This window comes from Herpailurus yagouaroundi, unplaced genomic scaffold (genome assembly GCF_014898765.1).
Source record: "Herpailurus yagouaroundi ecotype Mexico unplaced genomic scaffold, PumYag 77, whole genome shotgun sequence".
Taxonomy (NCBI): Eukaryota; Metazoa; Chordata; class Mammalia; order Carnivora; family Felidae; genus Herpailurus; species Herpailurus yagouaroundi.
Window position 1 is genome coordinate 30,967,425 of NW_024412388.1, and position 23,684 is coordinate 30,991,108.

The 23,684-nt window shown below is 47.6% G+C and overlaps 2 protein-coding genes across 12 annotated transcripts in view; both read right to left on the reverse strand.

Moving 5' to 3' along the window:
- The window catches only part of TRIT1 (tRNA isopentenyltransferase 1), a 58,392-nt gene extending 52,954 nt beyond the window's left edge, over window positions 1–5,438 (reverse strand). For 4 of the 10 annotated variants that reach the window (XR_005788494.1, XM_040469763.1, XM_040469759.1 and 1 more), the window contains exon 1: window positions 5,243–5,436. Coding sequence is in view for 8 of the 10 variants with exons in the window: in XM_040469763.1 (XP_040325697.1) it covers window positions 5,243–5,416 (174 nt within the window). In the remaining 2 variants the exon portion in view is untranslated. Of the gene's footprint in view, window positions 1–4,324; window positions 4,463–5,242 lie in introns of those variants that run through there. The other 6 variants (XR_005788495.1, XM_040469764.1, XM_040469762.1 and 3 more) reach the window with 5 other exon arrangements.
- Window positions 5,439–15,697: 10,259 nt separating this feature from the next.
- The window catches only part of MYCL (MYCL proto-oncogene, bHLH transcription factor), a 103,172-nt gene continuing 95,185 nt past the window's right edge, over window positions 15,698–23,684 (reverse strand). The window contains exons 3-5 of one of the 2 annotated variants that reach the window (XM_040469774.1): window positions 22,841–23,022; window positions 21,352–21,856; window positions 15,698–18,319 (exon numbers count right to left, since the gene is read on the reverse strand). In XM_040469774.1, the coding sequence (XP_040325708.1) occupies window positions 17,721–18,319; window positions 21,352–21,847 (1,095 nt within the window). In that variant the 5' untranslated portion in view covers window positions 21,848–21,856; window positions 22,841–23,022 and the 3' untranslated portion in view covers window positions 15,698–17,720. Of the gene's footprint in view, window positions 18,320–21,351; window positions 21,857–22,193; window positions 22,355–22,840; window positions 23,023–23,684 lie in introns of those variants that run through there. The other variant, XM_040469773.1, reaches the window with a different exon arrangement.

A 23,684-nucleotide genomic window follows, 5' to 3' on the forward strand; every position in this document is an offset into this window, starting at 1 on the left:
TGCTCCTATGTATGACTACTGCTTCTCCACAGGACTTGAAGAACTAAGGCATTAGGGATACTTCCTCTCTATAAACCCAAATAGAACACTTTGTGTATTTATCTCGTGGCATATAGTTGGCAGTCTGTATTTCCAGGCAGTCATTGTACATCTTTTGGCAAGTGCCTTCATGTTTCTCAGTACAATGTTTCATCCAGTCACTGAAGGCGATGCATTGTACCTTGAATTTACATGCCAAGAAAAAGACTCAGTCTGAAAAGAAGACCTTCAGTATCATCTTCCTGCAATATATTAGACACTACAGAGGAGTTAGAAGACCCAGATCCAATTCCCAGGTGTACCAGTGTCTTGCAGCGTGATCTCTAGTGTGTTCTTTAATCTTCTGTGCCTCAGTTTTTCCATCCTGGAAAGCAGGGATTGTATTACCTGACCCTCCTTAAATTTAGACTTTTACTGCTGACTAACAATATTTATGTTTCTATGATTTGTGAAACCGGCACTTGGAAAACTCAGGAAATTAAGCACAAATGTTGTTTCTCACTATAATCACACCTGCCAGGCAGAAATCCAAAGTAGAGCCCAGCAGGAGTCCCTAAGCAAGTAATCCCTCAGAGAGTGTTTCTGACTTTCCACTCAACAAATCAAGTGCATGAGACTGGGAAGCAAGAAGCCAGGCAGGACCTTCACATGCTACATGGCTACAGAAGCAAGTCATTATCTGTTGGGCTCCAGGACAATATTATCACCCTAGATATACTACCCTAAACATTCCATTGTGGTTTTCCCTTGAAGAAGCTACCTTGATATACTTACTCAATGTTCACAAAAAAACAATCACTTTCCCTGGATGGGAAATGCCCCAACAGGGGTTGCCTTGGGATCACCCTACAGTTAAGGCAGAACAAAAGGATAACGAAACAAGTATGAGGTGCTAGACAAGTTAAGATTTAAGACAGTGTTTTACAATCCTTTTTGAATTACTAGTATACTTGTGAAATATGAAATTCTGGACATCATTCCAAAAGTGATTATTAAAAGGCAAATATTTGTTTTTTAAAAGATTAACTTGGAAGCCTGAAAGAACTTTCTAATTATCACACTTTCCATTTGGTCATCCTTTGGTCTGTGTGGCTGTACAACAAAGTTTACAGCTCCGACTAGGCTCTCCACAAGGCCAAGTTTCTCCTTTGTTTCAGTAAACATTCTCTGCCTTTAGTATCATTAAATTATTGACATTAAATTATACCTGTTAGTTGCAGCAAGTTTTATCCCCATAGGCAATGCCTCATGTGGCCACCACTCGGCTCAACGCTCCATTTGACAGACATCACTATGAATTCACACTATGATTCACAATATGAATCCTCAAATACATTTTATATCCTGATCAAAATGTAGCACACTCCTGTGAAAGAAGAGTGGCGTACAAGTTAAGAAATACTCTCTAATGACTGAACACCACAGCTCCTGCCTCATCTAAAGGGGATGGCTCTGTGTGGATAAGGCAGTAGACGTGGAAAGTAAACACCTGTGTTCAACTCCAGGTTTGCTACTTACTGCCAGACCTTACTGCAAGGCCTGTTGTCTTACCTGTGAAATGACAATGATATTTACCTTACGAGGTAAGGTAGAATAAAAAGCATATGTAAGTATTTTATAAACAAATTTGCTATGCAAATTTAAGTTGTTATTATCATTCTGCCTGTGTACTTATTTGAAATTGAAAATGCTCTTTCAAGGAGCTGGTAATCCAACATTAAGAACGTCCTTTTGTACACCTGAAACTAATGTGCCATTGCGTATCAACTATACTTCAATTCTTTCTTTAAATGTCATTTTTGTTGACACATTTATAAAAATTCTGAGTCAACCTCAAGTCACTAAAAAGCACCATCTCCCTCCACGGGATAAAAAAACAAGTGAAACATGTAACAGGGGCATGGTAAGCAAAGGTAGAATGAAGAACTGCATATAACCCCATAAATGGGGCAGAGATACTTTATATCATTATTTGGACTGAAAAGTATAATCAAAGGTCAAAGTTCTCCAATGGGAATCAAGAGGAAATGATACAAATATCCACAGTACAATCAAAACTAAACACAACCTATAGCCAGTTCAGGAGGCTCAATAATCTTCAAAGTGTTTTCATACATTAATTAATCCTTGTGGTGTCCCTAGGACAAAAGAAATGTAATTCCCATGCTCTAGTTACTTATATAACCACACGAAAAATCTGAATGGATCAAGATGTGCCATTTTAATACGGCAAGTCAACAAATACTTCATCAAATATTAAGGGTCTACCGTATCATCAGCACTATATGAGGCTCATTGTCCCATACACATGACCTGTTTTACAGTCAACAAAACCTCTAGCAACCTCAACCTTACGGCACACAGCTATGAGTAGAGAAAGATCTGAGAAATGGGTAATAGCTATTAAAGAGCTATATACAACACTCATTGCCAGAACCCACTAACTTACTTAAAAATAAATGTAAAATTAAGGGGCGCCTGGGTGGCTCAGTCAGTTAAGCGTCTGACTTTGGTTCAGGTCATGATATCTCACGGTTTTTGAGTTTGAGCCTCGCGTCCAGCCAGCTCTGTGCTGAGAGCTGGAACCTGCTTCAGATTCTGTGTCTCCCTCTCTCTCTGCCCTTCCCCCGCTTGCATTCTGTCTCTCTCTCTCTTTCAAAAATAAACAAACATTAAAAAAAATTATTTTAAATAAATGTAAAATTAAGACGACTTCCTGAGAACACTCTCGACAGGGCTACGTGTGGTGTTTGAGGAAGATGGGAACAGGGAGCAGTGGTGTGTTATTTTAAATAGGAGGACCAGAGAAGGCCTCATAAGGTGACATCTGAGTAAAGATGTGACTGAAGACAGAAAGCAAGCCACGTGGTTAAACAGATGAAGAAGTTCCACCAGGCAGAGGCAGTCAGTGCAAGAGTCCTGAAACGGCTCATACCTGTTACACTCTCCACCCCCCAACAGACTTTCCCCTTGGAAGTCCTGTTGCCACTCCCACTGTGCCGTGCCAAACCTTCCTGACTTCCTGCCCTGCTCACCATACTCTCCCAGGCCCACAAACCTGAATCCTGAATCGCATGGTGTGCATTATTCTTTCAGCGATCTGTGGTCAACTCACTTTGATATGATGACATCTTTGTTTTCCCCTGCATTCCTAACACCCACCCCCAAATCCAATTCATCAGGCACACTATTCACAGATGAATGCTTCTTACACACTGCCTGCCTTCATCATATTACTCACCCCCCATTCCACAATATCTGCAAAACCTAACGAACAGCCTCCTTTCACCATACTTCATACACACATGCCCATTTCACCTTCTAAATCTTCCTTCATGTTCTCTCCTTTGACATAATGCCTTTCTTCTTTCTTATCTATCCAAACTTCACCTTTCAAGTCCCTTTTCAGAGAGCTTTCCATGACTAACCACACCGGTCTTTGTTGACTTCTTCTCCCTTCTCAGAAACTGTAAGCTTTAGCATAAAATCTAACATTTGCAGTCTCTCTCCTCCCTGCCCCATCCACCTTGCAGAGCATCATTAGTATCACAGTTCAAACACTACTTCTGCTTTATTTCATGTTTAGCTGGACTAAAACTCGCTGAGGAGAGGCATTATGGCTTTTCTCTCCAAAAGGGCCTTGCGGAAAATAGCACCTGTCATGTTTTTAGCACTCCGTGCCGTACTATTAAGTGCTTTACACACTTTATCATGTTAATCATCACAATTATGTTGCGCTAATATTCTTCTTCCTATTTTACAGAAGAAACAAAGGCGCAGAGTTCAGGCTGAAATCACATACCTTAGAAAAGACAGGGTTGGGATTTGAGGTAAAGTCTGTCTCTTGAAGCTGACACATCGTAGAGGTTGCAAACAAACATTTGTTGAATTACACTAATCATTTCACGTGTGTTGATGGGTCATGTCCCTCCAAATGAAACCATGCCCCGAGGGTTACGGGGTGCAGTGGGAAGGACTGCCCTTCCTTGCTGAGTACCCATCAGGTAGGGGCTAGACTCAGTGCCAGGCCCTTTCACACTCAAGCACCTCATTTACTCCAAAACCTCATTAACTGTAAATTATCCTCAATAAATAGCGTGTGTAATTCCTCCATCACAGATTTACCCCAAATGTCACCCACTCTCAACCCGAGGCCAAATGCACCCAGGTGCTGTGTGTAGTACACACTCCTTCTGGGCTTTTCCTCCAACTCAGGGAAGAGGACAAAGCCTCCCGACTCCCATCAGCCAGAGTAGGTTAAAAAAAACCTCTAACCTCAACTTACACAAATATTTGCCAAGTGCATGGCCCCCGCCTTCTTCAGGACCCTGCTCTTCATTCTAAAACTCATGATCTCGGGGCGCCAGGGTGGCTTAGTCGGTTGGGCGTCCAACTTCAGCTCAGGTCACGATCTCGAGATCAGTGAGTTCGAGCCCCACGTGGGGCTCTGGGCTGATGGCTCAGAGGCTGGAGCCTGCTTCCGATTCTGTGTCTCCCTCTCTCTCTGCCCCTCCCCCGTTCATGCTCTGTCTCTCTCTGTCTCAAAAATAAATAAACGTTAAAAAAAATAAAAAAAATAATAATAAATAAAACTCATGATCTCACTTATTAAGCACCACAGCCCTGAGGGCAGGTGGCATTTTTTCCACTTCACAGATACGTTAAGCTCACGTGGCCGACGGCAGATCCGGAACTAGAATCCAGGTCTCTGATGAATATCCATCCTGTTCCATACCCTCCCTCAGGAGGCACTCATAGACGGTAACCAACTTATACCGGTGTCGCTGAATACTCTAAGTAGCAAAGGCTCTGCGATAATTTTCATTCAAAAGATATTTATTGGACGCCTGTCAACCTTGTAAGTTCAAATGCTATCTCCTCCCCTTATTCGCTGTGTGACACAGAGAAAGCCCTTCCATCTCCCTAGGTGAATTTTCTCACGCGCAAATGGAGAGAACAGAATCTACCAACAGCAACGTCGTAAGAAGTAAATGCGATGAGGAAAGCCAATCAATCGCCTGGCAGTACGTCTGGCACATGGTGGGTGGGCACCTAGTAATTATGGGTTCCCTTCACCTGCCCACTCGGTCCCACAAGCCTCAGGGTTCACCCACTACACCCATGCGACAGGGTATCCACTCCGCCAGAGGCCCGCACGCGGCCTCTGGGTTTCACAGGCCCGTGGACAGCCGCACTGTCATACCTGCATGGAGTCAGCGCTGACGATTTCGCCACCGAGCCGCTGGCCTAGCTGCAACGCCAGGGTGGATTTGCCGGTGCCGGTCGCCCCAAGAATCACTACAAGAGGCAGTGTCCGTTGCAGACCGCGTAGCCCGGAACCCACAGAAACTGCTCGTGCAGCCGCTACCGCCGCCATCTTGAAGCTATCTGCGCTTGTGCAGGAGCAGCTGTCCCCATGGCAACCGTCAGTGCGCCTGCGCAGACCTAGGACTCCGTTAGGATGAGTGGAGAGGTGGGAGCGGCGCGACCAAGACTTCCGAGTTTGAGAGGCTCTCGACCTGACTGCCCTCAACTAGCTGGTGCCAGCGCCTCAACTCTCTCCTCTCCCCTTTTTGTTGTTTTAACAACTGGTAATCAATTTATTTAAAGGATTTTTTTAACTCTCTCCTCTCTTAAATGGGGGATGGCAATCCTATCTCAAATCTATCCCTGTTATTTCTTCCTTTCACAGCAGCTAGTTCTTTTCTTCATACCACTAATTACAGTATAAAATTATATACTGACTCCTGTGTATTGTCTGACTTCCACCCCAGGCTGTTAGTTCCATAAAGGCAAGGAACAGATTCTGCCTAGGTCTAGGTCATTGCTAATATCTCCAGTGCCTAGCACAGTGCCTGATGCAGAACAGGCATTGTTAAATGGAGAAGAGAACGGTTTGCCTACCTAGTGCTGGAGCCACTGAACTAGAAGTGTGGTGTTCTCCAGCATCAGATCTGTCTAGTTCTTAGGCAAGGGCAGCTGCTCTAATGTTTTTATCCCACAAAACAAACCCAGACACAGAAGGAAGGACAAAATCTTCCATCTCTTTAGCAAAAGGATGCAAACGATGGATTGAGAACAGAGAAAAGCAAGTAAACAACCCACAAAATATGAACAGGAAGAATAAGGAAGGCAGAAAGGATAAAGTAGGAACCCTCAGATGAAAGTGAAGACCAGGGGCACCTGGGTATTCAGTGTCTGACTTCAGCTCAGGTCAGGATCTCACAGTTTATTGGATCGGGCCCCATGTTGGGGCAGTCTGTGCTGACAGCTGGGAGCTGAGCCTGGAGCCTGCTTCGGTTCTCTGTCTCCCTCACTCTCTGCCCCTCTCCTGCTTTCTCTCTCTCTCTCTCTCTCAAAAATGAATAAACATTTAAAAAAAGAAAAAAAAAAAAAAAAGCAGAGACCAGAAGACTGAAATTCAAGAACCACAACCTTTAAGAAAGGGCTTCAAAATGATAGAGCTGGGTTCAAATCCCAACTCTGCTACTTACCAGCTGCTGCATGGCCTCATTTTACCTCTTAGCCTCAGTTTTCTTTTGTTTAATGTTTATTTATTTTTTTAAGTTTATTTATTTTTGAGAGACAGAGAGAGAGCGCAGGGGAGGGGCAGAAAGAGAGGGAGTCAGAATCCCAAGCAGGCTCCGCACTGTCAGCACAGAGCCTGATGTGGGGCTCCAACTCACCGAACTGTGAGATCAGACACTTAACCAACTGAGCCGCCCACGTACCCCTTAATGTTTGTTTATGTATTTATTTTTAGAGCGAGAACAGCATCAGCAGGGGAGGGCGGGGGGGACAGAGAGAGAGAATCCCAAAGCAGGTTTTGCACTGTCAGCACAGAGCCTGACACAAGGCTCAGACTCACGAATCGTGAGATCATGACCCGGGCCAAAATCCAAGAGTCAGATGCTTAACCAACTGAGCCACCCAGACGCCCCTTGGCCTCAGTCTTCTTATCATTAAGTACCTCTCAGGATTGTCATAAGGATAAAATGAAGTTATATCCAAAATGTGTCTGCCACAATACTCTAACACATAACAACCACCATTTGCTGAACACTTGGTGTTACTTTAATGGTAACACCCCATCTGCCTCACTAAAGAAGCCTAAGGGCAGAGAAATTTTCAGTACTGTGTAAAAATACCTAAATATGTATTTTACTAACCCCTTGTTAGCCAATTTAAGGGTTAACTTTTTTTTCCCTGAGATTACTTGGCTCCACCTAGCTCTCAGGTCATATCACCAGGATCCCTTGGGCCAGAGGAATTACCCTTGGAAATTTAGATTATATGATAGGCCTGCCTGGAATAACTGCCAATACATTTCTCAATCACTTGGATCACTGCTGGCATAATGGGCACTCTTGCAGGCCCAGCCTGAACCCTGTAGCCACATATATTGTTTGGAGAACATCAGAATCCAGGGTCCCCTATACCTCCTTTTCTCAGTCCAGTCTGCTTTGATCAAAAGCCTGTTCTCTCCAATTTGTGGTACCTGCCTGGGGCTGGTTTTAAAATCGAGATGTGTGGCCATAGATTGGCAGACACTCTCACATGATGGTTGTTAACTGTAGAGCCTTTGCCTGGAGACTTTCAGAGGGTACGGTTACCATGACAACCCCTAGAAAGACGGCAGGCAGGAGAAACGATGCAAATAAAGCAAAAGAGGGGCTAATTTCATGATGACAATCTGACCATGACAGAGTGCTTCACTCACAGATGGGAAAGCACTGTCCAAGTCATGACCAGGTGACTGTTATGAGAGAGAGAAAAAAGAGAGGAGTGGAATTTACCACTGAGAGACCCAAAGAGGGAGAGGCTGGTTACCAAGGCAACTGGGGAGAAAGGAATGAAAAAATGAGGCTTCACCACAGCAGCAGAAAATTGCTTCTAGCCAAGCAACACGGGACTGTTGCTATAGAAACAAAGAGAACAGGGATCCTATAGACCATGGGGAGAATTATCACTGAAGTGGTGAGCAGGAAAGGCTCCTAAATCAGAATGGAGCCCATGATTCAAAACAAATCAGGAGAAGTGAAAAAAAACCATACCATTTCTATTTCTTTTTATTCCACCAGTCTTACCAAAAGAGAATAGGAACATATTCTGTAAGTATCTTTAGGCTATTCCATTTGTACCTCTATTTGTCTCCCTAATGCTCTTCTGAACTCTAAATTATATTAAGAATAGTTCCTTCAAGATAGCTGTAACGTGAAATCCTAATTGGAGAGTTTAAGTTCAAGGGAAAATTAGGAAATTGAAGTCTATGACCAAGAGTTAATAAGAATTTCTAAAAACAACAACAACAAAAACAACAACAAAAATAATAGAAAATCCTCTAATGGGAAGCTTTGCACAAAAGGTACAAAAGAGAGTCAAGAAAGCTATTTGTAGTCATGCCCAGGTATTAGCCCTGACCCGCTCTTTGCCTTCTGTGATGCCAGATGGGAAGTAGTTCAATCTATTCTGAAAGATAACCCAAGAGGTAAGAGGGTCTTTCATTTAAAGTCTCTGTGTATATCTAGAGGTGGAGGAGGCAGAAGCCCATTTCCAACATACTCCACTGCTTACAGATTATTGGGGGTAAAGAATTTCTGCTGGAAAAGGCAAAATTTCTGGGATAGGTTTGGTCCAGAAAAGCACAACTAAAATTTAAGACTAGGGATGCTCAAATTACTTGGAAGATAATAATTCTTTGCTTCCCCTTCTGAAAGTCCACAACCAGTCACCTAATTATTATCCTTAGTGTGTGCGTGTTGTACGGTGTCTGTAGGACCGACGTATAGTCAGGCTGGGCAACCTATGCACCTGCCTCACCTTCTTCAGGAAATTGAGAGCATGGGGTGGGATAGTCATGGGAACATGGCAAAAAAGGAGAAAGGGAGTAATGCAGAGAGGTAGAGGGGATATTGGAGTGATGCCCCAATAGTGTTCATTATATTATTTCCTGCCCTTTGTATATTTTAAATAATTTATTTGAAAAAAAAATTTTTAGAGGGGCTCCTGGGTGGCTCAGTCAGTTAAGCGTCTGACTCTTGACTTCGGCTCAGGGTATGATCTCCCAGTTCATGAGTTCAAGCCCTGCATCAAGTTCCATGCTGACAATGTGAAGCCTGCTTCGGATTCTGTCTCTTCCTTTCTCTCTCTGCCTCTACCCTGCTCGCTGTCTATCTCTCTCTCAAAATAAATGAAAATAAACTTAAAAAAATACATTCTTAAAAACATTTTTCTTAAAAAATGTCATGTTTATTTATTTTGAGAGAGACAAAGAGACAGAGAGACAGAGACAGAGTACAAGTGGGGGAGGGGCAGAGAGAGATTGAGACACAGAATCCAAAGCAAGCTCCAGGCTCTGAACTGTCAGCACAGAGCCCGTCTCGGGGCTTGAACTCACAAACCGCGAGATCATGACCTGAGCCAAAGTTAGCGCTTAACTGACTGAGCCACTCAGGTGCCCCTTAAAAACATTTTTTTTTTTTTAGAAAAAAGAAGAAGCATAGGGAGATGGTTAAAGGTGAAGCCATTCGAAGTGACGCATCCAGAAAGTTCAAATGTTCAACATGGAAAGCTAGGGATGTTGTGATAGGACAGAAGGAGGAACACGCCATGGGAGGACTGAAGCATCCGTTTCCAAGGTGAGAGAAGAAAGTCGAGTTGAAGACAAACACTAGCTTTTTATTCAACCCAAGGAGCCCTAGCAGCCTGACCCCCATACTAATTAGGTATCCCAAATAAAAAATATTTCCTGTAGGATTATTTCACAATAAATTTGGTGCCTGGGGGCGCCTGGGTGGCGCAGTCGGTTAAGCGTCCGACTTCAGCCAGGTCACGATCTCGCGGTCCCTGAGTTCGAGCCCCGCGTCGGGCTCTGGGCTGATGGCTCGGAGCCTGGAGCCTGTTTCCGATTCTGTGTCTCCCTCTCTCTCTGCCCCTCCCCCGTTCATGCTCTGTCTCTCTCTGTCCCCAAAAAAAAATAAATAAATAAACGTTGAAAAAAATTTTTTTTAAATAAATTTGGTGCCTGTTTTAGGTTCCTAGGGCTGCCATAACAAATTACCACAAACTGTGTGGCTTAAACCAACAGAAATTTATTCTCTAGCACTTCTGGACCCCAAAAGCCCAAAATCAAGGGGTTAGCAGGGCCATGCTCCCAAGCTTCCCTCTAGGGAAGAATCCCTCTTTGCCTCTTGTAGGTTCTAGCGGTTGCTGGCATTCCTTGGTTTGTGGCAGTGTGACTCCAATCTTGCCTCTGTCTTCCTATGGCCATCTTCTCTGTGTGTGTCTCTTCCAAAAATTTCCCTCCCTAAACCCCAGTCATTGGATTAGAGCCCACCTTAATCCAGTATGACACCATCTTAACTTGATGACATCTGCAAATACCCTATTTCAGGTCACATTCATAGGTTCTGGATAGACATGTATTTGGTGAGGGACAAAACACAACCCAGTACAGTACCTGAGTAGTCACAATATTTTCCATTGGTTGCTCTTTCCATTAGCAATTGGCTGATTCAAATTTGGGAGGCCAGAATTGCTCACAACAATTAAGGTTCCCCTCACAAGAGAGTAGAGCTCACCATGTCATATAGTTTATGTTCCAGCTAAGGTTGAGTTATTGGGCTTTCTCCAGAGCATACCAGAATGTTCTCAAAGGGGGCTCACTTCCAGTCTTCTCAGCTCCCTAAGAGGGCCTGCACACCCACAGCAGATCCCTGAAGGCTGCAAAATCAGAGTGGGGGGAGTGCAAAAAGGAAGAAGATACAGAGCCATAAGAGCTCCTTGCCAATCCTAATCTCATGGCTCTTTCAAGGCCTATGTCTCTGGCCCCCTTTCTTTCTCAAGGCTTGGCATGTTGGGCCCTCATCATCTTTATATTCTGACGAGTCTCAAACCTGTACCTTCATTTCAAACCCCTTCCTAAAGCTTTAGTATCACATCCTCAACTTCCTGTTGGGTGCTCTATTTTGTATGACCCCATCACCTCAAATCTCAAACCACAATCAGTTTCTTTCCCTGACTTCCCTATTTCAAAGAATCACAGAGAATGTTTGCTATTGAAAGGAACCTCTTAGAAATCCAGTGCAACCCCTCTTGTTTTGTAAGAATGAGACCACCCAACCAGCAGATCAGACCAGATTGTTCCCCATTCCCCAGATTCCATACAGCCTTCCCACAATCCCCTCTTCCCCAACACTAGTCCCTCGGCCTAGAACACCTTCCTCTTCTTCACTTAGCCAAATGCTTCTGGGACTTCTGGTTCCAGTTATAGTCACCGTATCTCCAACAAGAACTTTCTTGATGACTCCCAAGTGCTCTCTTCCCCTTCTGAGACTTGTAGCCCTTGACTGAGCCACACGCTGCCTTCTTTTGTGACGGTGTTTGCACGCTCATAAACTTCCACAAGGAACCATAGCTTCATATATCATTGCTCTCACTATTATATACATTTCAGAGAAGAAGGAAACTTCTAGGACTCGGGGATATTAAGTGATTTGCCCAACATCACACAGGTACTAGGGATCCAAATCCCTGTTTTTAAACCGTTATATTATGCCGTCTACACCACCTCCAGTAATTTTTTTTTTTTTTAATCTCCATAGGATCTGGCTCCAACTCTTTATTCCAATATTCTTCTAAGTGTGACCTCAGGATTCCGCCTTCCTGCTTGTTTGTCAGCAGTGTAGATTCCCAGCTCTGACCTACTGCATCAGGTGGGGTGGGTAGATTCTTAACACATATACTCAAGTTTGAGAGTCACTGCCTGAACAAAATAGGCATTTTGAGGGTTTAACTGGCTAAATGGAGTCCATTGACTCCTGCTCAGTTTGAAGACACCACAGTCAGTGCCCAGGAGGACAAATGGAGGGCCCATATGTGCAACAGCATCGCAGGCTCACAGCTCCTGCCTGCTGTGGGTCATGGGATGCCACGGACCAGACAGAAGCTCAGGTCTGTGCCTGCCTTTTCTCCTCTGCCTAGCTCAGTCTCCCCAAACCCTCGCTACTCTTTCCCTGATGACTTATTGCCTCTTGAGGCATCAATATGTGCACTCCAGATTACTTTAAGTACTCCTTGTGGGAAGGCTCTTTATTTTACCACTCTCTTCTGTCACTTTTTAAATATGACTAATCTGTATTCTAGGTGTGCCTTGCTAAATGGTTTGAATAACGCTAATCATTTACTGAGCACTTACTATTGCTCACCACGACTCAATGAAGTGGGTGCTATTATTTATACCTGTTTTACAGAGGAGGAAACTGGGGCTGGGAGAAGGTAGTAATTTGCCCAAGGTGGTAGCACAGGTGTAGCTGGAAAATGCAGGGCCAGACTTGGAACTAAGATCTGTTGGGTGAGGGAGACCACTCAACCATACTGTTTCCCACAAGTTGAAAGGCAATCCAACACTTCCTAGGCACCTCCTAGGCCCCTGGCACAGAGTGTAATTATTTAATAACTCACCTGATTAGAGACTTTAAGAACCTATTTACATTTCCTGGTCCAAAGAATGGGTAATGTTAAGACAGTTGATCTCTTTGGCAACAGTTCCAAATAAAGACATTAACAAGGGCTGCCCACTGGGCTTAAAGTAGAAATGCTCACACCCCAACGGAACTTTAGCTGACACATTTAGACACCTCTCGTTCACCCCTGCCCAGTCACCCACTCATCAATCATCTGCCAACGGGTTATCTTCTCCTTAGAAAAGAATCTCTTTCTCAGTCCCTCTTATCACCTTCTAGATCAACAAAGCCATCCCCATCCTCCCCTTCTCCTTCTAAAGTGAATATTCTGGAATATCCTAACCCTGGGAGTCCTTTAGACAAATTCAGCACATCTAAGATAATTCAACCTGTCTCATTCCCCACCCCCCCAATACTCCCTGCCAACAGAGGCAAGAATTAGCACACGCTTTAGCTTTTTATTGTCTAACACAGAAGACGGCCTTTCTTTTCTATACTAAGTGTGGCTTCTCAGCTGCCCCTTATTGTCTATGTGCAGAGTCCCTGAGGTATACTATTCCCAGTCAAACCTAATTTGTAGAAATTGTCCTCCAAAATCCAGGAATAAACTCCCAGCTATTTTCAGACAAAGATAGAGGTAGGAGTCTGTAGAAATGAGCTAGGAAGGAGCTTAAAATACTTCACATTCCAGAAACACCCTCCCTTCCCCCCAGGAGATGGCTTTATTCCCTCTCCTTTCTCAGCAGAGTTACACTCAAAAGAGCTGAAGTTTGGAGTCAGGCAGCTGGCGCTAGCTGTGTGGGCTTAGACAAAGGATTTCAATGTCTCGAGTCTTCAGTTTGTTCATCTGTGAAATGGAACTGACGCCACCCTGTTCTCCAGGTTGTTGTGAGAATTAAGATACGTAAAACAACTAACACTGGGGGTCCCTGCTGTTTTACAGAGGGCCCATGATTTCTTTCGAGGCCTAGGAAAGGGAGAGGAATCCTACAAATTAGTCTTTTGACAAATGGCATCAAAAAAGAAGGATGAATATACTGGGAGCAGAGTGACAAGAACTGAAAGAGGGAACTGAAGTTTTAAGAAAACAGTCCCAAGAACGCAAGTCTATGTTTGTCAAACAGCTACTTACAAACTAGGTTCCCTGGCTTAGAGACAGTGGGGGGTTGAGTGGAAAGTTTACCTGACAAGAGACTGGGTTTGGGACTCTGGTTTTGTTATGTGACCTTGAGCAAGAAACCGGCCTAGGCTCCAGTACTATGTGGCAGAAGTTGCATACTTGTGATGAGGGTCACTTTGTAAACGTGAGGAATTTATAGGAAGTTTTTGACTCTACTCAGGCTCCGTAAGAGAGAGGGAGAGCAACCAGGTCTCAGCTGTAAAGGATTAGCCGAGGCAAAGTGGCCTTCTTCCACCATGATGTGCTTGGCCTTTCTGAACAGCAACTGTCTGCTTTCACAGTCCCAGAAGGGGCCTCGTTGGGGCAAGATTAACCCACCCAGCCCACAAATGTGGCAGAGTGACTGGTCATGGAACATTTGCTCCACTCCATCCCAATAAATGGCAGGCGCAATGGCCCCACGGAGAGACAATTCCAACAAGCAGTTAAGTGATGAAATTCCATGTTTCCCTGCTCCACACACCCCATGCTAACAAAACCAGCTGTCATTATTATGTAGTGGTTGAGACCTCTGGCTGTGGAGACAGGCAAAAGTGAGTTTAGATCCCAACTCATTGACTTACTAGCCAAGTAACTGAGTAACTTTGGGCAGGTTTTACTTTTACAGAGGTTTTTTTTTTTTTTTTTTTTTTTTAATGTTTATTTATTTTTGACAGAGAGAGAGAAAGAACATGAGAGGGGGGGGCAGGGGCAGAGAGAGAGGGAGACACAGAATCCAAAGCAGGCTCCAGGCTCTGGATGCGGGGCTCGAACTCACAGACTACGAAATCATGACCTGAGCTGAAGCTGGATGCTCAACCGATGGAGCCCCCCAGGCGCCCCGAGTTTTATTTTGCTTTTAGAACCTCAGGTTCCAAGGTGCCTGCGGGGCTTGGTCGGTTGAGTGTCCGACTTTGGCTCAGGTCATGGTCTCATGGTTCATGAGTTTGAGCCCCGCATCAGGCTCGCTGCTGTCAGTACAGAGCCTGCTTTGGGTCCTCTGTCCCCACCCCTCCCTCGTTTATGCTCTCGCTCTCAGAAATGAATAAATATTTATTACGGAAAAAAAAAAAAAAAGAACCTCAGGTTCATCTTCTGTAACCCTGTCACACAGTTGGCCATGGTGTCACATGAAGGAGGGGGCAGAGTGCTTTGACATAGGCAGTGTTCTATCAGGAACAGCTGTTATTCAATTCTCCCCTCCTGCGTGTAGGGCAAGTTTAGGAAGACTATGGGAGGGAAGAGGAGGCTTCATTTGCTTTCATTAATTGAGGAAGAAAAAAAAATCGTATTACATCACAAAATCTTAGCGAATTTTTAAGATATCCTGCATGGTCATCATACCACCAAGGTAAGAACCCGGTACCACCCAAAAGAATATAAGGCTTCACACTCTAAAAAAGGGGTTTAGGGGCGCCTGGGTGGCTCAGTCGGTTAAGCGGCCAACTTCGGCTCAGGTCGTGATCTCGCGGTCCGTGAGTTCGAGCCCTGCGTCGGGCTCTGTGCTGACAGCTCAGAGCCTGGAGCCTGTTTCAGATTCTGTGTCTCCCTCTCTCTCTGCCCCTCCCTCGTTCGCGCTCTGTCTCTCTCTGCCTTTCAAAAATGAATAAATGTTAAAAAACATTAAGAAGAAAAAAAAGAAAGAAAGGGGTTTAAAATCTACTACTTCATGAATACCTGTTACCCCCCTGGGCAGGAGCATTTATCCCCATTTTACAGATAAGGAAACTAGGGCTCAGAAACGTAAAGCTGAAAGGCACAGAGCAAGTGGTAGAGCTGGGATTTCAAACCTTCTGAAGCTCAAATTCAACCCTCTTTGCAATGCACAAGAGAATGCCACGTTCACGGACTACACCACGGACCAAACCTACATTGTTTAGACATGTCTGAAATGGCATTTCAGGAACCCGAAGTGGAATGACCTGGTTAGCAACATGGTTAGAGAAATGCAACCCTCTGGATCGCTGGTGGTTACCCCAAAACTGTTTTCCTTGGCTCAGGGGGACTTGGTTGGCATAAGGTGCCCCCACTCTGACATGTTTGAGAAATCTTTTATTAGCAGAGGTCTCAGAAGGCAACATTTTAAAATCAGGCAATTGATAACCACAACTAAATACAAAATTTCAGGTAAACTTGCCTTTCAAAATAAACCAGACTCTTGCAACAGGAGAATTGCCCAAGAGTTTTTTGTGTTTTTTTTCTTGTACAAAACAATTAACACCACTTTGCAAAAGGCATACAAAAATACAGTATTAAAAAAAACAAAACAATAAAACAAACCACTGCTCCCAGCCTAATACCCAACAGCAGCTTATACACAAGCTATTCAGGTGATACATCAGTAACCTACATCCCACCTGTTCTCCAAAGACAGTTCCAGAAGACAGTTGGCTCCCGAAAACCATACTCCAGAAGGTAGAGAGATTTTTTTCCAAATTTCCACTGGGGTTCTCTGAGGCCAGAAAACGACCTCAGAAACAGACCACTGTGCATAATAAGTTTGGAAGTAGCAGCTGGCTTTCCAGAGCCACAGACAGTGCTCTAGCGGGGGGGCCCCCCCCCTTCAAAACCACAGCCAGTAGGCACCTGCTGCCCTGGGCAGAGTTCTGGAGGGGTTGATCTTTCTTCCAGGCCAGGCTTTGGGGCTCCTGAGTTGCCCACATGACACCTGTTGGGTTAGAGGTCTTTCCAAACTGGAGGCTACACCTGGAGTCCACTTGGAGATGGGCTGTTCACCTGGGGCAAAATCCGTCATGGTCAGCGAAGCAGAGCTCCTGGAAGCTCCTTTAGAACCCAGCAGGAAACTAGTCCACCTTCTGGAGCACTGGATGAGTCCCAGCAGCTCTCCCAGCAAGAACTGCAGTAAGGCCCGGACTCTGGGAAACAGATCTGACTCATATCAGGCTGGCAAGGGGCCCAAGGTGGGTGCAGGGCCAGCAAGCTCTTTGGGAGTTGCACTAGGACAGTTTGCAGGGTTCTAGTAGAACTTCAGACTTACCAGTCAGAGACTGAGGAGAGGGAAGTAGGAAAGAGGAAGTGGTATAGTTCTCCCTCTGGATGTGCCTGACATCTGCCTTGAGAAAAGATTCCAAGACGGAAAACACCTGGGCAGATCACAAGTTCACAGCCAGGACTCCAAGCCTTCCTCAGGCCGCAGGCTAGGACCCATTTCCCAGTGTCTTAGGGAAATATTTCTGACCTGTGGGAAAGGGGTGCTGGAGAGCCCATTGCATAACAAAGGCAGAAGAAAACAAAAAAGTCCCTTGTGAGGACAGAATGGTTTCTCCCTCAGAGGAAAGGGCCCAGAGGGCTTTGAGACAAAGAATCTAGAGGCCAAGCTCTTTAACTGTTCTCAAGGTCGCAGCATTTAGAGTGGGAGGAGGGGTGTCAGCTAACATCACAATATATATATGTGTATTTATATATATATATATATATAAATACACATATATATATGTATATACACATATATATTAAAGGTTTCCAACTCCTCAGCTACTGTAAAGTGTCTGACAGTGAGGTAATGGTCCATGTTGATCAAGTCTGTGAGCTTGTCTTCACCCAAGACAGCTCGTGTGTCTCCTGGAAAAAAGAGCCTCAGGGAGAGCGTCCGGGCCCAGCTGTCCTAGCATCACCCCAGAGACACCAGTGGGAGCATCCTTTCCCAGCCTAAAGCTCATCCGGAGTGTGAGATTTCATGCAGGCTGGAACCCACCCCCCTCAACGTCCACCACCTGTTGCATAGCATCTGTCAGGCTTTTCTTCCGAGCTAGTGAGCTAGGCACCCCAGGCTCCTCAGTCAGCTGCCTGCCTGAGAAGCCAAAGGTGCCAGAGAGCACCCAGTGCTCCCCCGAGTCAGGGAAGTGGGAGAGCAGGGTTCCCAGGTTTCCAAGAATGCAAGCCCTTAAGAGTGTGTGCACCGGCTGCTCTGCATTCTGGAATCTACCGTTCAGACTGTCCCACCGTAACCAAAATGTGCAAATTACTAAGGGGGAGAGGGCAGGTTAAAAAATAAACTCGGGTCTTTGTAAGACAGAGCAGTCAGGCTTTTTGGTCACTTAGTAGCCACTGAGGTACGCAATTCTCTTCTGCAGTTGCTGCTGCCGACATCGGAGCTGCCTTTTCTCCGTGGCCATCCTCTTCTCGGCCCCCACCAGGGCTTGTAAGTATTCCAAGGCCTTACTCAGGATCACCACTTTGGGGGCCTTGGAGCAGCTGGCCAGGGTGGGTACCTGGTCCCTCAGGGCTAAGAACCTAGAACGGAGGTCATTCCGTCGTTTGCGCTCCAGGAAGTTGTGATTCTTCCTCTTGGTCACGTCCTCGGTGTCAGAACTGACAGGTTTGGGGTGGCAGGACTGGGGAGCCTCGCTTTCTACAGGTGGGGGACTCACAATCTCTTCATCTACCTCCTCTTCCTTTTCTTCTGGGGCATCTTTCTCCAGAGCCTCCTCTTGGGGACCTCTCTCGGGAGCCCCTCCTTGGGAACAGCTTTCTGGAGGAAAACGGGCGGCATAGTTGTGCTGCTGCTGATGGATGGAGATGTGGAAGTGTTTCATGCAGGGGTCCAACGGGTCTGCCCGCACCGTGATGGTGACTGGCTTCCGTACGCCCAGGGACTGTCTCTTCTCCACTGTCACAACATCGATTTCTTCACCCTCTGTCCAAGAAGAGAGATCCAGAGAAGAAACACATCCCATGAGAAACACACACACACACACACACACACACACACACACACACGCACACACGCACACACACACACACACACACACACACACACAGACCCTATGCTGAGGCTCGGGAAAAGAGGGGACATTTCCCCCATTTAGATATAAACAAATTGAAATGGGGAGAAAGACAACTGATTCATTTGTAGTGGAGTAAGGGCAGCATGAAGGAAAGGAGGGGAAATAAGCAAGAAGGAAAATATTCTCCAATTTCCTTTTGCACAGCAAGGCTTAGATAAGAACAAAAGGCAGACCCAAGCCAACAGCCCCCAGTCGGCACAGGCGCTCCCCTCCCCCACCGAGGGGATGGAGAGAAAGAGCTATCGGCCTGGGACAAAGTTTAGCTATAAAGATCTTCCCCAGTCGGGCTCTTTCATGCCCCATCAGAATTGTAAATGAGGGGTCTGTGGGCCTAGCTGCCCTTTGTTCCTGCCCAGCACAGTCTGCACTTGGGGAATTGTTACTTTTCACAAGTTATAAATCCTATTATTCCCCCACCTCTCTATTCTGCCATCCCTTTCAGCTGAAGATTTGGAGAAGGGAGGGCTACATATAACCCATCCCTCCTCACCCACAGAGGGGAGGGAAAGGGTTTCTCTCAGGAGCATTTTGCTCCTGGTTTCAATGGGTTTCTAGTCATCCATCATTTATAGGTCGCCTGCCCCACCCCCTTCCCTGGACCAGAAGAGGGTTGGATTTGTAATAGCAGGTCGGAAAAAGCTGCAGGAACTTCACAAAGGTACAAGCGACCATTTCCAAGCGACCTGTGCCGGGGGCAGGGAACTGAGCAGCAACAGAATGTCCCAGTACAAGGGCCAAAACACCAAGAGACCTGGAGATGCCTGGACATGCCCCCGTCATTCCCTGGCTCAAAGGTCTCTTAGGCTACCCAACCAGGAGAGTGCAATTAGGGGAAAGTCTTCCTGCCTCACGTTTTGCAGCCCCCACACAGAAGGCCACCTTCATGCATTTCAGCCTGACAACAGAAGAGCTCAGTTCTCTCGGCCTCTTTTGCATATCAGGATCCTTGAGCCCCTTTGTCAGGAAGGCTTCCATTGTGTGGACAATCGCATTATTTCTCCATTAATAAAACCTGACCATTCAGCCCTCCTGGCCACAAAGCCTGTGATTGGCTGGATGAGCTGTGTTTGGAATGCTGTTTTACCCAGCCCCTAACCCCTATTGGCTGAGCCTTGCCGTCAGTCACTCTCCCCACCGCCCCCCCCTCATTGTTTGCAATCTGTTGCATTTTGTTCTGGGCCATGTGGCCTGTGAGTGAACCAGTGGCTTGCAAACAGGTTCAGGTTAAAGGGCAAGTCAGAAAAGGATTCAGGAAGCTTTCCCATATCCCAAACTTTTAATATTTCAGTGTTAAACCTCATAGCTGGTAAGGTTCTTCTTAAGGAAGAAATAATGTAGGGCACCATTCTTTCCAGAGATGGTCTGACTCTACCCAGACAAGAAAATGCCCTCCGCTGGACAATCAAGTCCAACCCTCTTATGTGCAGAGGGAGAAACTGAGATCCAGACCATCCAAGTCCACACATCACCTCTGTAATGTTCTGAATCTCAAACTAAGATCTCCAAAGTCCCCAGACAATGCTCTTTCCACTCTACCACTCCATCAGCTTTTGTAGAGATATATCTTTATTGGTTTCTTGATCTCAAACTCCCATTCCAGCCATCAAACAAACACAAGCTCTTGGTGTTGAAAGCAAGCAGGTTAAAAATGACCTTAACACAGTGGACCAAAAAAAAAAAAAAAAAAAGAAAATTGACTTTTAATTTCTTGTTATCCTTATTCCCCCCTCCTGCCCCCGCAAGTATATGACAACTTCCATACCCACTCCCCACTTCCCTCTCAAAAGGTCATGTAAAAGTTATTCTTAAAAGCTATGGCAAATTTTCTAGATGCTGATTTACCTGACGCTAGTCAGTTGGCACCCTATAAAAGCACCCTCTCCAGTCTTTCTCCTGGGTAGAGGTCTAAAAGGCGAGGCTAAGAACAGGATGCTGAAGTCTGCACTTAGTGAGGTTTAAATTTGCATCCAAGGATGGGGGAGGAGGCTGGAGCTCCATATCTGTGACCCCAGCACCTAGTCAGAGCTTGGCACCACTCAGCGGCCAGGGAACATTTGTTGAATGCAAGGAAGTAGCTACAGAGAGCCCACAGGTAAAATTAGGAGGGAGCTAGAGGAACACCTTTCCAACTCAGGCCAAAGCAACAAAGCAAAGTGTAGCCCCTCTAGGATATGCTACCATGAAGACCCTCGAAACATCAAGGAAGCAGTGCCTGGATGCAATGGAGGATTGGGCAAAAGATGGGGCTCACTTCTAGTGACTTCCTATTTCCAAGCCTCGGTTTTCCCATCTGTTAATGGGGAGCATTCATTGCTCTGCTACCTATCTGTGGGTGATTGTGTGGTGTACAAATGGTAAGGGGTGGGAGGTGCAATGGGAGGGCATTATTGCTCTTTTAAAGTAAAGCAGACAGGAGACTAGAGATATTAAAGGGTGAAGGCTTTGGCTTTGCACAAAAGGCTCCTCAGCTTCCTCTCCCTAAGGGAGTGTGAGTTTCCCAGGGAAAGTGGCAGCAACAAAAAACTTCAAGCCTGGAGTAACCCTTAAGAGACCCTTCTAGCCTCCGGAGGAAAGAAATCCCCTACAGTCCAATCCTAGTATTGTCCTCCCTAAGCGCTAAGCCTCACCCTGTCTCCCTTGTCCCCTGGGGCTCCAATCATCATCGAAAGGACGCTGGCTCCCACGCCACTTCTTCAAACTGTTTACTAACACACCCACGTGCCAGACAGACACCGCTGAGGGCTACACCGGCGGCTTCAGCCACAGAAAGGGGGAGGTGGCCGCGGGGCTTGCGAAGACCCAATGCCTGACCTCAGACAGCGACAGAGTATTGGCCACCCTTGGGGTGCCCCCCTCTTAGATGGCCCGGGGCGGTCCTTACCCGAGTCGCTTGGGCTCTCGGACCCCGAGCAGGCCTGGGTCTTGGGCTCGCCCAGCGGACAGGGGGCAGCGGGAGCCGGGTTGCCGGCCTCGAGGCTGGGAGCGCAGTCTGGGGCGGCGGGCGCCTTGGGCGGGTTCCCCCGGGGTGCGCCGGCGGCGAGCCGGTCGCTCACCGCTCTCTCTAGCCGTTCCCGGGCGGAGAAGCCGCTCCACATGCAGTCACGGCGGATGATGGAGGCGTAGTTCCTGCCCCAAGCTTTCGAATGGCCCCGGGATTCCGCCTCGTCCCCGGCGCCCCCTCCGGGCCACGGCTCCGGGGGACCGATTCCAGGGGCTGAGTCCCCGGCGCCGGGACCCGAGCCCCAAGGCGGCGACGTGGGGGGCGACGGCACCAGCTCGAATTTCTTCCAGATGTCCTCACTGGGCGCCGTGGAGCGGTAGAAATCTTCCCCGCAGTCATAGTCGTAGAAATAGTGCTGGTACGAGTCGAAGTCCATGTCCGCTCCCTGCGGGAGGGAAGGGGACCGGCTGGCTGGGGTGCGGGCCGAGGGAGGCGTCCCCGGGTCCGCCAGCACAGCCGGTTGCCAGGCTCTCGTCCCTCCCCAACCTCCCGGCTGGCAGCCCGCGCCCTTCCCTCGCGTCCCGGGAAGCCCAGCCCCGGGTCGGCGTGCCCAAGGAAGAGGCTCACAGCGCGCGGACTGGGCTGCGGGGAGCGAGTTCAAAGCAAACTTTGCCAGCGCCGCCCGGAGCGCAGCTCCCAGGGCCCGGCCGGGCCGGGCGGGGGCGCGCTGTGCCCAGGAGGCAGCCTGCAGCCCGCCCCCCCTCGGCCGCCTGTAGCCTCACCTCGCTCCGGCCGCCCGCCACCTGGAGCGGACCGGCTCCCCGCCGGCTCCGGGCAGCCCGGCAGCCCGCACACAGGCACATGCGCGCCACCGAGCGCGCGGCCCGCACTCAAGAACGCGCCCCCCGCGCGCGCGCCCCCGCCCTCGCTCGCGCACGGCGGCCCGGACGCTCCCGGGATCCGCGCGGGAGCGCGAGATGCAGGCGCATTGTTTCCGGCTGCCTTATATCTCGTCGCGTTCCCTGAGCTCTGGGACCAGGGGCGGACCCTACGGGACAGGCCCCGCCCCCGACCCGCCCCCGACCCGCCGCCGACAGGTGGGGGCGGTGGAGTCTCCGCCCCACCGCTCTTGGCTGCTCTCTCCCGCTCCAGTCTATTTTCTGGACCCCCCCCACCAAAAATGAATTGCACGCTGGGGAGTGCAGGGCAAGGAGCGAGCTGACACGGCTTGGCGGTCGACAAGTGGAGGCGTGACTCTCCAGCTAGGCCCGGGCGGTCCGCACCGCGCAAACTAAAGTCTCCCTCCTTGCCCACCCTGGGCTGGGCAGTGGAGCTACTCCCTGCCCCGCCCCTCGAGGCAGCTTCGCGGGTTTAGTTCAGGTGCGTCTGCCCCGCAGTCCGGTGGAGGTTGGGGAGGGGACAGGCACACCTCCACCGCGCCACCTGGCGGCCCTCAGCCCTGAACTGGGGGCTGGTCCCGGGTATCCTCTTCATCACCCGTTGGCAGATTTCTTTACCGCGGTGTTCCAAGCCGGTACCTCAGACAAGCGAGGTAGGAAGATTCAGGACTTTGGGGGCGTGAAACTTAACCTTTCTGAGCTTCAGTTCCATCTATAAAATAAAGGGATGGAACAGTTACTTTACAGGGTTGTTGTAAGGATTTCTTTAAGAAGATAGAGTAGAGAGGGCTCCTGGGTGACTCAGTGGGTTAAGCGTCTGACTTGGGATCTCACTGTTCCTGAGTTCAAGCCCTGGGTTGGGCTCTGTGGTGACAGCTCAGAACCTGGAGCCTTCTTCAGATTCTGTGTCTCCCTCTCTCTCTGCACTGTCTCTCTTTCTCTCACAAATAAATAAACATTAAAAAAAAAAAAGATTAATTAGAGAAGGGAACTAGGCCAAGAAAAGAGGCAAGTTAAACAGACTTAGCCCCTAGTGAGTGCACTGGTGGTAAAGAGAATTCCTCCCCCCCTCCCCTGGTCTAGGTCAGAGCTGTCTCCCTTTCCTCACACCACACCCAAAACAGCTCTGTAAGAGCTGCAGTACTAGAGGAAAGAAAATGAGAATTTGGAGTCTGGAAACCTCATTCAAGCCCTTGCTTTGCTATTTGCTAGCTGTGGGGCCAAGTCATTTGAAGTCTCTGTTTGCTTATCTGTAAAATGGGACCATTGCTTGCAGTTGCATCTGTGGCCAAGACGATGGACATATAAGCCCTTTGTGTCATCTTCTATGCAGACTACTCTCAGTGGAAGAAGAAAAGCCAAACTGTATGGTCA